The sequence below is a fragment of the Anomalospiza imberbis genome, chromosome 13 (genome assembly GCF_031753505.1).
Source record: "Anomalospiza imberbis isolate Cuckoo-Finch-1a 21T00152 chromosome 13, ASM3175350v1, whole genome shotgun sequence".
Lineage (NCBI taxonomy): Eukaryota > Metazoa > Chordata > Aves > Passeriformes > Viduidae > Anomalospiza > Anomalospiza imberbis.
The window spans coordinates 7,800,643-7,815,036 of NC_089693.1; the positions used below are offsets into that span (position 1 = coordinate 7,800,643).

Below are 14,394 nucleotides of genomic sequence, written 5' to 3' on the forward strand. Positions count from 1 at the left end.
AACCCTGTGGTTATCTTTTTTGTTTAGACAAACAAGTTGATTGGGTCAATGCCAAAAGGATTTAACAAAACAGAAGCAAGGTGACCTCATCCCAGCTGGTTAAAGAGGGAGACATTTGTCCTAGGTGATTAGAGGCAAAGCTCAAATCCATTTTAGCAAGATAAACCCTTAAAATTTTAGAGTTGAGTGCCTTGACTCAGCCCTTGCAAATCTGCCCTGGCTGAGACTGGTCTGTTTAGGTCTTCAGAAATACCAGACTTAGAGGAAGTGCCTCAAGTGACACAGCTGAATCCATGGGGCATGGAGTCTTCATGGGCTGGACCCACTGCTTAAATAATCGCTGCAGGAAGCTGTGCAATTGAAGCAGTGCCAGCTTTGTGTTACATCTACAGGCTGATCTGAGCTTTTGGGTAAAGATTTTGACAAATACATAAACCTCTAGCACATGTTTGTGGCGTAGGTTCTCTGAATGTGTGTTTTAGACTGTCTAAAATGGAAAATGCTAGTTCATAAGTGTCAAAGCACAATCCTGCCTACCAACAGCTGATTTTTCTGAAGGTAATGGCAAACTTGTATGCCGTTTTAAGGGAGTGACAGGCTAACATGAGATAGAAAAGTATCAGAAAAGATGTGGTGTGTTTGTAATATGAAGATTATATGGGAGAGAACATTCTCAGGGAGATAGGGTTTAGTTGGATTAATTATACTGAGTCACTAATACAAAATCCTAATAATTGTGTTCAGTTTTGTTTTAAATTCACTTAGGTGAAAGTTGTAAACAACAAACTAGCTTAAAATCCAGGTGTCATGATGGTCTCAGGTATTAGTGCCTCTTAATTTTCTGAATAACACAATTATAGGAAGATGTCAACAGAACTTCTGGGAGTTTGATATGAGGGAGTTTTGCTTGAGCACCTGATTGTCTTTGAGTTCAGGAACCTGGTCTGCTTTTCAGCCCGTTGTACCTTCCCCGGTGAAGCCATTGCTGTTGTTTGCCTGCTGTCTCCTACAGAACTGATAGTGTTGGTGAAAGCTTACTAAGTCAAGATGTGAGATAACATCCTACAGCTAAACATTGTACTTGAACTCCTCTCATGATGCCCATGCAATTTCTGGGCAGAACAATAGAAGGCTTTTTGTGGCCCATCTTCTCACTTCTACTGTGAAGCTCAGAACTGGAAAACAAGAGCTGAAGAGCTGTCCAAGATTAAATGTCTCTGCTTCCCTCATTCTGTTCTGCTATGCAGATGGTTGTGGTGGCAGAAACTTGGAGCTTTCCAGCATGCTGTTAGTCAATAGCTGATGTCACACGTGCTTTCTTCCAAGGGGGTTTGGTGTAGCTACACTGAGTACAGAAAGTACTCCTGAGGCTCTTTACTCCTGCTATAAAGAAGAGTAAGGCTTTGGTATGCTCTGCCCTGATAGTGTGTTTTCCATTTGGAAGCAGCAGCTGTGGTAGAGAGCAGACAGTTCTGGAGCTTTTCCTGGAAGCTCCGAGTCCCCATCGATTTGTTGTGCCTGTGGGAAGGCAGCTCTAACAGCAAGTATTGCTTACACTTGTATGGTCACAGGCTGAAAGCTTTCTCTTTTATTGGCATCATCAAATTCTTATAACAAGCCTTCTTGCATGTGCACTGGTGTTAATTAGGTGGCTGTGTCTGAGCCTCCTGTGGCTCCCACGGTGTTGAAGTGTGATATATTGTAACATCTCAAAAAGCAAGTGTGGGAACAAGCAGAGACTGTTTACAAGCTTCCATCTGTAGGAGTGAGCTGCCTTGCTAAGCCAGAGTAAAAGTAGCAGAAACTTCTTTCAGGCTGGCTTCACGCTTCAGTAACATTGTAGATATTGCAGCGTTTAGAAGAGTATCCTGCTAATCCTAGTCCTTTGAATAGGAAGAGATTTGGGAGGGTTTTCAGAGTACGATGTCTTGCTGTCTTGCAGAGATGAAGTCTCTCTGCTTGTGAAGTTGCATTTGCAACACTGCAGATGAGTTAATACCTTGTAGGCAAGTGATCTAGTCTGGAAGCTGTCCACTGGCAATGAATTTCTGATGCAGGTGGATCAGGGTTGGTTATGACTGACTACACAAATAGCTTGCCATGTTTGCGATGGGACCTTTGTATGAATTGGTGTTCATCCTTTCCAGCTGAGAAATGCAGCTTGATCAGTAATAATCAATTTGCTTCCCCCCCACAGGGTAGCTCACACAGCACGTGGATCGGTGACAAGTCTGCTGAGGACTGGCAACTTTTTCTAGCTTGAAGAAAATTGAAATTGGTAAGACTTTGCTTGTCACTTATCTTACTTGGGTTACCCATGTTACTTAGGAAAGACCCAGGGAAAAATCTGTCCCTTCAATAATAAATGCAGCCAGCTGTTTGAACTGTATGTTCAAAATGAGCTGGATCAGTATAAGAATTTGATTTCAAACTGGAAGGATATATTCTTTATACTTCTTTGCTTCTGTTCCTTTACTCTGAAGCCCTTGAAAGGCTAGATATTCATCTAGTCCTTCAGCTGCAGAACCACAGTGAATACAAAGAAATGCTGAAAATGCCAGTACATAAAGTGACCATCTTAAGTGCAGGCAGGATTTAGTACCAGTGTTCTCATGGAACTGCAGGACTCAGGCTGAGGAGCTGACACAGTAGTTCTTTCAGGTGCTCCTTTTCAAGTCTGGCTTGTACACCTGTGAAGGAACACAAGTCCAAAGCTGCCAAGGTGCCTTTATAGCCTGTCTTTTCACCCAGCTTCTGTTTGACCTGGGTATTCTTGGCCAGGATCCTGCATGCATTCACTGACTGGCTGCTGATACCTGAGACACCGGTTCAGTTCTAGGGCAGCACTGATTAGGAATAAGTCTCCTTCAAAGCTGATCATCCAGTTTTTCTTCTGCTGGTCAGAGTGTTTAGAACAATACCAACTAAATTTTCTTCCAACTTAAAAGTTGGTATGCTGGGATTTCCTGGCAGTGTTGACTGACAAATTTAGTTGTATATTTAACATGACAGTTGATATTCATATCCAACACTATATTTCTAAAAGCTTTAACATTGTTTTTTATCTGCAGGCTGAAAATGAGTGCAATATTGGAAACCTCTGAGCTGCCAGCAGTGTTTGATGGGGTGAAGCTAGCTGCAGTTGCTGCTGTTCTGTATGTTATTGTTCGCTGCTTGAATTTAAAAAGCCCGACTGCCCCTCCTGAACTCATTTACCAGGACTCTGCTTTGGCTCGCTTTCTACTCAAATCCTGCCCGCTTTTGACCAAAGAGTAAGTGGTGTATTTTTTCCATGCTGACCTGTATTATTGGAAGAAGAGCTGTATTTATCCATTCTTCCTCATGTGTTTCATGGACTTGGGTTCAAATGAATGTCAGGGTATACTCTTACTAAAATAAATCTTTTCTAAGTCAAGCATTTCTTTATTGTCTCAGGTACCTGGATTTATGACCAAGCCTTGTTGTGTGGAGTTTTCCACAGATACATGGAAAAAGTCATCACCTGTCCATCTTTATAGAAGCTGTCTGCTGATATTATACTATACCAGCACCAACAGCCCACTGTCTGTGGAAGTGGGGGAGGGATGGATGCAGTTAGCACTTGTTCATGTTCTTGTACTCCTTTTTATTAGGGAAAGAATCTGTTGGGACTCACGGGAGGAAACATTTTCGTGGTGTGTCAGTACCCTTATAATGAACACAGGGTTGGCTATTAGTTTTAAAGTGCCTGCTCTTATCTGAAGTACTTCAAGTTGATTGAAAACTAATGAAATTTATTACTGGTAGAGCACATCCTAACTAGTTTAATAAAGTAATGACACAGAGGCCAGTTCTAAGCCTGTTGAATACACTTAGATAGCTGACACAAGGTCAATTTGAATTTGAGCAGGCTGATCCCTGATCTTCCATTCCAAGACCTCCAGAATCAGTGCAGCTGCCCTTAGCTTCACCAAGAACATTCTCCAATAATAGCAAGCATTTAGTACAATTTCATGAGGCTTTGGAGGGACAAGGACTTTGATTACAGTATTTCTCTTCTGCAATCGCTTCGAAAACTTGCAAGTCCTATTTAGAAGCTCTAAGTACATCAATTATGAAGTAAGTACTTAGTGCAGCTGCATGAACTTTCCTTTTGGATCTCAAAAGTCAAGCTGACTTAAGGATAGTCATTTTAGGGGAGATGAGAGGCTTTTAGCAGTGCTGTGTTAGGTGCCTTGATTACATAAGGTATCAGATGTTAGGCCATGGGGTCTGTAAACTTCTAGAGGAAACAAAGCATTATCTGTTGAGATTGGAACCCAGAGAGGGTTCTGTGATGTAGTCCAGGCTAGTGGTAACATAAATGTGTTTGGATTCTTGATTATGTCTACTGCCTTAACTGCAAAGCAATTCCTTTCCTAAAAAATACATTGAGGAGGTTTGAGTTACTTGGTACTTCAGGTAGCTGGCGTCCCAGTGCTGCACTCCAGTATGACATGTCCCTACTCACTGAAGGAGCAAGCATGAAGCCGATTACCAGGCTTGAAGGCATACTTGTATCAGGCTAGTCTTTGGAAATGGATTGTAAGCTAATTTAGCATCCATTTCCCTGCCATTTCAGCTCTGTTCTCACTGCACAAGCTCCTGGCACTGCCATATTATTGACTTTCAGTTGGAGAACAAAGCATTCCCAAAAGAGTGAAAATGCAAAACATGTCTAGCAGTATTTAGGCATCTGTTGTGCATTAATTACAGGAGTGATGAGCTGCTTGCAGACCCCTGGTGTTGTGTTGATCATGTGCAAGTTTGATTTGTTTGCTTTCTCTGGATCAGCTGAGCTCAGGCTTGCCAGCTTCTCTGAAAACTGTAGCACTCATCTCCAATACCTGGTTCTTGGGCAAAATATTGTCTGAAAGACTTCCATGACAAAAGGAAGCAAACTCAGCTGAAACAAACCAGAACAAAATGTATCAATAGGTAGATATTCAGTCCTCCTACCTCTATATCTCTGTTAAGGAAGACAGGGCTGTTGGGAATATAATTGCTGTTGGGAATTGAAAGAGTTTACAGGGAAGACAGCTCTAAGATGTATTTGTGATTATTTCTTTTTACTGTTCTGGTGATGTTATCAGACTTTTTTTTCAATATAGAAATTTTTAAAAAATCAAAGAAATCCTGTCTTTAGGCATGAAAGTCACCTGGAAGACTACAGTGGGACAAATATATTTAAATTCCTGCAATTATGCATGAAACAGTTTGTAGGATAATTAGGAAAAAGCTATGTGAAAACAGCTTGTGCAGTGCTCCACCGAAAAATCTTGCAAGGCTTTGATTACTTGCTAATTATTCAGAGTGTTAGGAAAGCTGATTAAGCAGCTCTTTTCAGATTCTACCATGAAAGCAAAATAAGTAGCCCAGCAATCCCTTCTGTTACATTAGGACTGGGTTTGTTGTCAAATCTATTATAAGGCCAATTCTTCTGTGCAGAGCAGTGTTCATAGCTGTGAGCTGACTTTCAGACCTGGTTTGTTCAGCTCCTGCTTAAAGGGAGGAAGGGGTGAGGGCACTGCTGTGAAAAGCAGGCTGGCAGGGAGAAAGAATAACTTTGCTTGTTTCTGCTATCCATGACGATGTTTAAAAATTCGTAGAGTAAACACTTTTGGACTTTGTTTTCCCTTTATGGCACAATCCTCACCTCTGGTCTAATTCAGTGCATTGTCATTCAGTAAGCCAAGTGGTGGTGGATGAATAATTTAAGAACTTTGAATTGTAAAGCTGCCTCAGATGGCTGTGTGCCAGGTACCTTGTACTTGTAGATGTTGGTACTGGTTTTTACAGTTCTGGGAACTGCCAGAAACTTTCTACATATCTACCAAACATTGGGAAGCAAGAGAATCGGTCTTCCTAGAGCTTATGTTGTCTTACCTCTTTTTCCATTGCTCTGACCCTGTCCAGCTCTGTACTTTGGCTTACCAAGTGGAGTAGCATAATTAGACCCTTTTCCATTCAAATTTTTGAATTTTCCATTCAAATTGCTGCTGCTTATATGGAAGCTCTTGCAATTCAGCACAGCTATTGGTGCCCTTGAGCACTTGGGCCAAACTGCTGGTGGCAGCTGTGTCCTTTTCCTGCCTTTCAAAAGGGTACAGAAAGTCCTTCATCTGCTCTTATTTCTGTAGAAATGCAGTGCTGGCTCTTTGATTCATGAGGGTAAATTTGGCCAGTGCTTGCTGCACTAGGCTAGACATTTTTGGCTGTTTACAGTTTATTCTAACAAAGTGTGTGTATCTTTATTTCTGTAGAGATGTGGCACGCGTCATCCGTATGGAAAATAATTATCCTTGCCGTCTGCACACTTTTTATCATCAGTAAAGGCAAGCTCCTCAAAAGATTGAAGCAAATGACTGTCAAGCCTGATAGTAAACACTGTCAAAGATCCAGCCTAGATCCTTCTTATCCTTTGTTTGCACACCAACCTATGTTGGGTGAGCAGGCTGCCTGGTACCAAAGTCTCTTTTACACTGTCACTGCTTTTCTCTTAGATGCAAGGAGATGAGTAGTCAGAAAAGCTGTCTTCAAGCTTTTCAGTGTTCTTTTCTTCCCCCTAATGGCAAGCAGTGTTTGATCCCTGTCAACTCCTAGGTGTTTTACTCTGGGAGGAACACTTCCAGGGGAATTATAAACTAGAAGAACAGTGTTACCCCTGAAGCTTTGGCAAGTGAACATGCTGAGAGGTAGAGGAGAATGGCAGCTCCCTGTTGGTAAGTTGAAGCATTGACCTTGCAGAGGAAGCAGCCTCGGGGGTCTGAGTTTTTGCTGGATGCTGTGGCATTGGCAGCAGCCTTGTGTTCCCCAGCTCTTATCAGTCAGGAAGATTCTAAGTGCTGTAAATCCTCATGTCTTGTTTGGACTAAAATACTTCTTGTAGTCACTGGTGGGGGAGGAGGGGTGTGATGGGCACTTGACTAAATAAAAGCCTCTTAAATGGTGAAGGAGGTGGTTTAACCAAGGAGGCCAGTCTGTACTTTTAAATAGTTCTGGCTTCACACAGGTACTGTGGGCAGCAAACAAACACTTCTACTCCATTTGTTTCTTTTTTGAGACTCGGGGAATGTGGAAGCTCCATAACTTGCTTAATTTTTTTATTGCAATTTTTTTTTGCTGTGTCCTCATCACATTGAGCAGTCTAGCTGAGCTGATGCAGAAAAAGCTGCTTTCTACATATTTGGGGTCGAGGGTCAAACCCTGCAAACTTTTGAGTTTCCTTGATTTGGAATTCAATTTGCTTTCCCTAGCATCAAATAAAGGACAAGGCTCAAACAAAGTTTAATTTTGTAAAGCATTCTTTAAATACCTCTAAGCTGCTCTGTAAATGGGAAAAATAATCTCTTACCTGTTGTAATGCAGGCAAAAGTTCTTAGAATATCCTGACACTGACAAGTTGTAGACTGTTTTCTCACCATCAGTATCCAGGGTGCACATAAAGGCCATGTAAGAGTTAAAGTGTTAATCTCCTCAGATGAAATGAAGCAATGCTCCAGAAATAAGCCTGTTGCTGAACTTCCACTTCACATCTTTGAGGACCTGAATGCTGATGCCTGCTAATAAAAATAGCACAGTTTTTATGTGCTTTGTGTGAGCTGCTTATACAGCTGCTGCTTTCCTAAATTCCTGCATACTGGATTATGTATGTGCTCTAAAATGATAATCTACTGCCTGAGAGCCACTAAACTTAATCTACAATCACATGCTGGAATTGTTTTAAATATTAAAACACCAGGAGAAATTTTTGGGAAGACCTAGGAATTGTCTTGTTCTTGAGCACTGTGGGCAGCCACCTATCCAGATGTGAGGAATGCAGGTTTGGAGCTCAAGCACTAACACTGGTGAGCAGACTTATGTAGCTGGGTGTGAATTCAGTCTAGCCACTTAAGAGTGGTGAACTCTGTACCTGTTGGGCCATGTAAGTGACCTTCCATAATAAGTAAATGCCATCCCCAGGCCTGTTCTCTCTGCCTCCTCTTGCAGAGTCCTGTTACTGGAAGTTACAGGGCTGGTTACTGGAAGACATAACTGCTTTAAATATTTATCTTTATTCAGAGTGCCTGCAATCTATTGCAACTGACCAAAACAGGGAAATGAATCAGTTAAAAGCCTTTGTGTCTGGAGAAAGCTCGGAAGCCGTTTTTGGTTCACAAAAATAAAAAATCTCCATTTTTGGTACAACACAACTTTTCCCTTGGAATTTTTTTATCAGTACATGCTTGTCTGGGTGGTTGTTATGCTGTCCTTGTCCTCATGTGGAGGCCTTGGCAAGAGGTCCTCCTGGCTGGTGTTCACTGCTCAGCTCCTGTCACCATAAGCCACTATTGCATAACAGTGGATATGCTGCTTATGGACATGGTGTTTGTTCCTGGACTCTTGTCCAGGACAAGAGTGGGAGCAGCTTCTCTGGAACAGGACACTGAGGAATAGGTACTGAACCATCTCCATGCTGTGCTGGAGTAATCTCTGCAGTACACTGCTTTTCAGAACCACTTCAGTTTATAGCAGACAGAGGAAGGAGTTGAAAGTCTGCTGTGCCCTTGAATGCTTTTCTTCCAATGTTATCAATGCTGGAGGAAAGCCACCTGCTTTTGAGTGAAGGGCCCTTGTTTGGAAGACATGGTTAAATTTAGCAGTATTTATAGGTCTAGCATAAAATCTGAAGGGCAGTACTCAAATGCTCCTTAGACTGAATACTACTTCGTTGCTCAGTCTGCATGGTTGTGTTTCGCTGTGTTGCATCCAGCTGAGCTTGTTTTCTTAAGGTAAACCACAAGAAGAATGCCCTGAGTACATGCTCTTCTGTCTGCAGGATGGTTGTTTTGGAGAAGCATCTTTCTTTTCAGCTGTTTCCCAGGAGGAATGTTGACTTCACTACAAAACAATCTGTTCTAGCTCTTGCTATCAGCACTGGGTAGTTAGGTTTTTTCATTTGGGTTCAGGATAGAAATGTCTCTGGAACTGCTTTTCACTTAACAGGCTCAAGTAAAATTTATCTGAGCTGTCCTTTCAGAGGGTAAAGGCTTTTGCACAATTCCTGGCAAGTTTTTTCCCTCACCAGTGTAATATCATGCACCTTCAGGACTGAAGAGGTCTTTCCATGCTCTCTTCTTTGAATGGGTTTAGTAAAAGCAAGCTGAAAGTCCACACAAACCCTGTATAAAAAGAGGACCCATCCTTCAGCCTTGTACTGTCTTGCACCATTAGGCTCAGTACTTGCTCTTGGAAGTTCTTGTAGACTTTGTCTCAGCAAAAGGCATAAAAGTCACATGAAGATTTCAAAAATAGATTTGCCCATTAGCAAAATGGAGGGTCAACAGAAATAGTGTGGCAAGCAGATCGTATGTCTGATTCTGCTACAGATTATAAGGATACCTTGTCCTCAGCTGAGAACAGATTTTACCTGAATTCAGTAAAAGAGAGGAATCACTCTTACTGTCAAGGCTTTACAGGCTTTTGTAGTAGGTTAGATTGGCAACTGGTCTTGGTAAACAGAAATAATTGGTTTTGCATCAGTCTGGTAAGGTAAATTCCAATCTGTCTTAGTTTTTCACTGATAATACAAGAACTGTACTATCTGGGCAGCTTTCTTCCTTTTCCCTGTTAAAGTGTTATATGGTGTTCCGTCTCCTGAGCCTGGATACTTAAGGGATGTATTTTGCCTCACAGGTCTGTTGCTTAAAGGCTAATGGGCCTAAACAAAAAGACTGGTGAGATAACAAGCTTCTGCCTGAACACTTGCACGTATTTCAGAGCTTCAGCTGCTTTAAAACTTAGGTGCAAACTAGAAATATACCTAATGCCTCGGTGACAGTTACAAATCTCTGCATCAGAGTACTATGCACATTACTGATGCTGAAGCTTGGCCTTTGACTATTTATCTAAAAGAATGCAGTTACATGCAGAGTGACTAACACGAGCCATTTTTGCTGCAGGCAGTGATGCTTAAGCAGCTGACTGGAGTTAGCATTATAAAAGATAAGCTGAGCATTTTACTTGGTCTATAGGATACTCAAACACTTGTGCCTTCTGCGGGAAGCAACAGTGAACGCTCCCTTGTCCATAGGGTTTCACAGTTTCAGCTTTGAGGGAAATGTGGAAACTGTACTTGTCACTTGACCATCATTATGGATAGAGCAGAGGGGAATTCCTGCCTTAAATAAAAAAAGATGTCAAGGAAACTGCATGTGCTGTTTGCCTGTAAAAGCAGTATAAAGGTTTGATTTATTGCAGAGCAGTGCTTGGGTAACCTTCAGCTGGGTTATGCAAAGATGGGTCTGGGGGTTTCTTTCCCCAGAGAAATCATCAGTGACCTGAAGAGGCAGGCTGTGGGAAGCAGCGTGCTTGAAAACATTTGCCTTCGTTTAAACTCCATAGTAGCAGTGAGGCTTTGAAGACTACTCTAATTTCATCTTTGACAACCTCCTGTGGTATGTGCTGCTGCATCTCTTCCAGTGGATGGCTGTAACCTATAGCTGGAAACTGAACTGTAGATTAAACAAGAAGATAGGATTGGTGCTTGCAGAGATACTTGATTTTTGTTTTTTTTTCATGGTAGCAGTAATCAGTTATAGCTGTATAACTTAGCTGCTATAGCTGGACAAATTGCTTTCCTGTTAGCCCTATAGGGTATGACTTGGGGATGGTCTTTGATTTGAAAAGCACTGAATGGAAGCAGAATCACCAAAACTTTCCAATGCATGTTCTCACCCAAGATTAGAAACCCTGAAGCAATGTTGACGTATGAGGCTCTTCTAAAAGAGCTGCAAATTCTTTTTATAGGTTGTATTTGTCAGGTCCCCTCAGAAGGTGCTAGCAAACCCTATCTGTAAAGGATGTCTGTGGAAGAAAAAAGACAGAAAACCAGTCAAGCACTGTCTAATGTGGAGTGTGGCTACTGATATGAACTGGTGGTACAGAAAATGACTGGGGTGAAGCCAGCTGTTTTTCCTTATGTTAGGAGAGCAGTGTCTCTTCCATCTGGCATAATAGTTGTGTTCAAAACCCTTGCACTGAGCTATGACTTGAGCAGAACCATGTGTAGTTCTTGTGTAGCCTGGTTTAGTTTGACTGCCCTATCCCAATGGATATCTGCCCTGACTTGTGAGAATGGACCCACTGGCTGCTTTCCACCTCTGGCAGCTATTGCAGAGGATGAGCTCGTCCAGCCTCTGTCACTGCTGGGAATCTGCCCACTTGTACATTGTGCCTGGCAAGACCCAGTGCAGAGATGCTGGGCTGAGATGCTGCTCCTGGCCTTGCCTGGATCCTTTGAAAAGCTTTATAGCCGAGTGATCAAATCCAGAATGCACTGAGGGCTAATTTACGAGGTTGTGAGCATCAGCTGGCAGCTTTTGCAGCCTTTATTGAAGGAATATCTGTTTCTCCAAAAATCTGTTTTGGAGCTCTTTGGGAAGTGCAGGTGCAAGAATGAGTGAAACTATAGTGAACTGTTGTGCTGCTTTGACTGTAAGAAGTCCCCCTCATTGATGAGGGAAAAGAATGGGAAGAAAGAGGCCATACTGCTGCTCTTGTCTTGCTAAACAACCCTAAGTAGTTTTTATTTGATAGGAAGTCTTTTTAAGGAGTGTGTGGAAGAGGAGGGAGTTGCCTATATGACACATGGGGAAAGGCTCAGCTGTATGAATAGGTGGTGTCAGAGCACAAAGGTAGGGTTCCTGTCACATTCTAGTGGATTATGGGCTTTAGTAGTAAATTTGAGTCCTGAGCTGCCTAGTTTTTTGTGAACAGGGAAGAACATGATCTCTGCTTCATATGCTCTCTCAAAGTCAAAAGGAATAATTGCAGGAAGCCCTAAACACAACAGGGAGGGAGTTGCTAATCCCTCAGGATCCAAGGTGAAGTCAGAAGCTCTCAAGCTTCTTCTGGATACTCTGGTCTGTGCACCAAAGACCACGGTTCTTTAATTGGAAGTGTGTCCCTTGGGACTGCTGTTCTCCTCAACAATAAATCATTCATGCTTTCCTGTTCAGAGCTGATGTAACTCTCTTTTTCAAGGCATTGGCTCAGTCTCCTCTGCTGAGTGACCAGGTGACTTGCCCACATGGTGGTGGTGCTAGGGCACAGTATGTTTCCTGTTAAACCACTTGCAGCTCTGCCTGTGCTAAAAAAATCAGATAACTAAGTCTTCAATGTTTTCCAGCTCATAGCTGTGTTTCTCACATATCTTTTTTGAGGGCTTCTAAGCCAGCAAAAGAGAGACAATCTGCTTTGTCACATAGCTTTAAATATACCCTTGATAAATATAAGTAATTGGTAGACTCACCCCTCTTACTGGAAGGGATTTGTTATTCAGTGGAGTTTGGTCAGGTCTGACTGGTTCTCTTAACACTGTCCCAGCTTCTAATTCTGAAAGGCAAAATCAACCTGCTCTGTGCTCTTTGCTTAACTTAGTAAAGCAGTTCTGTGTAAAATGGTCCCAACTAGCAAGTCTTGGGGCTTTCCATTTTCTGGAACTTGGTGTGAATCCTGTTGTTTCTGCCACTGGCTTGTACAGTTAAGTGCTTACAGAAGTTCATGTGGCTCAACCCAGGAGGCTTCAGTGTTTCAATTAAAACAGATTTACAGCACTGTACAGTTCTGGAGGTCACTTTGGTTGGCAACATACACTCCCAATCTCACCTAGCCACAAGGCTTCTGTGTATTTAGTGAGAAGCATTTGTTCCTCTAACATCTCAATATAGGGAATGTCTGGGTTTTGGCTTCTGCTGCTGCCATCGGTGCTGATTTTTCAGCTTTGGGAGTGTTTTGGTCTCTCCCCTCTTGTGTAAGGCTGCAAAGATCACTGCTGTGCCAGTTCAGTCAGAGCAAAAACAATTGCATATTTGTTACTGTGCTTGGGAGCTGGTGAGATTTGTTATGGGAGTGCTGATGTGTTCTCAAGGGCTCGTTAACACAGCAGGGGTAAGCAATTAAATTACTGCCTTTCAGGTACATTCCACCCCTCATCTGGGGAAAGAGTGGACATATCCAGACAGCTCTTTATGGAAAAATGGGGAGAGTGAGATCACCACATCCACATGGACTTCGCAAGTACCTGACGATGCCAGATGGAGCAACAGCCACCTTTGATCTCTTTGAGCCATGCTCTGAGCACTGCACTGGAGGTCAGTCCAACAGCTGCTGGCTGCATCTAGCTGCTAAACTTGATTCTGTGCTCTGGGGTACAGATGAGGGTACAGCCCATGGCTCCCATTTGGCCCTCAGAAAGAGCAGATTTCTTTTTTAAAACTGTCAGTGTTGAGATCTTCTTCATGGTACAATGCTGCACTAGAACAGTTAATGTTTTCTTTATTGCTGTGAGCAGTGCTTTTCTAACGAGATAAAAATTCAGTTGCTAGAGCTGGTAATGTTGGAGCTTTGCACATGAGAGTTACAGTTAATTTGAAGTGCATATGATAATCCTGAATGTAATTTACTGTGCTTACTTGAATTACAGCAATTACTTTCTTGGTTGATGAAATGATATCTTGTTAAACTAGCGAACAGTGTCAGCAGATCAAATATCATTAGATTAGCCACAAAGTAGATGATGGTTAATGTCAGCTGATCAGAATGTCTGTGTTTAGCAGAGCTACATTTGGAAGATCTGCATTACACCCAGCTCTAGAGGGGAAATGAGGGGGGAAATAGCATAACCAGTCTACTTGGAGTGCTGGGCTCCACAGCTTCCACACACATCCCAGTCACAACAGGCTGTCAGAAGGCAGAACATGTGTAACATCAAAAATGTCCTTCAGACTGAAGAATGTACTCTGGGTCTCTAGGCAGTTCCAGGAGAACTGTTTGCACAGCTTTCTCTGAAGTTAAAAACCGTTCATCTCCCATAGTATGAATTACTTGTTCCCATCTGTAGCACTAGAGCTGCTGGTCTCCTGTCCCATAGAGGATTTTTGGCAGACTAGTAGGAATTCTAGCTTGCTTGTGGTAGGTGGTTTCCCACGGATCTGAAATGGCAACCTTCTGACTCTCTTAATTTGCATGAAGTGACATTTACTTAACTTCCCTCTCTCTCTGAGCACAGAGGATGTCACGATGGTGATCTGCCCGGGGATTGCTAACCACAGTGAGAAGCAGTACATCCGCACCTTTGTTGACTATGCCCAGAAAAATGGGTACAGATGTGCTGTCCTGAATCACCTGGGAGCCCTGCCAAACATTGAGCTCACCTCACCTCGGATGTTCACGTACGGTAGGTACTTCGTGGCACCTGGGGAACTTATTATCACGCTCATGAAACTTCTAGGGATTGATCAGCCTCCTTCAGAATAACAGAACTGCTGTACCCCAGTGGGGCCAGAACAGTTTTGTGCTGTTTCTTAAAAGCTAAACTAAACTTAGATGGGAGGA

At 42.5% G+C, this 14,394-nt stretch overlaps 1 protein-coding gene across 1 annotated transcript in view; it reads left to right on the forward strand.

Annotated features, from left to right (window-relative positions):
• ABHD2 (abhydrolase domain containing 2, acylglycerol lipase) overlaps positions 1 to 14,394 on the forward strand; it is a 37,343-nt gene that overhangs the window by 7,597 nt on the left and 15,352 nt on the right. Inside the window, exons 2-5 of the mRNA XM_068203735.1 lie at positions 2,198 to 2,278; positions 3,072 to 3,272; positions 12,976 to 13,151; positions 14,069 to 14,236. Coding sequence (XP_068059836.1) covers positions 3,079 to 3,272; positions 12,976 to 13,151; positions 14,069 to 14,236 — 538 coding nt within the window. The 5' untranslated portion in view covers positions 2,198 to 2,278; positions 3,072 to 3,078. The remainder of the gene's footprint in view (positions 1 to 2,197; positions 2,279 to 3,071; positions 3,273 to 12,975; positions 13,152 to 14,068; positions 14,237 to 14,394) is intronic.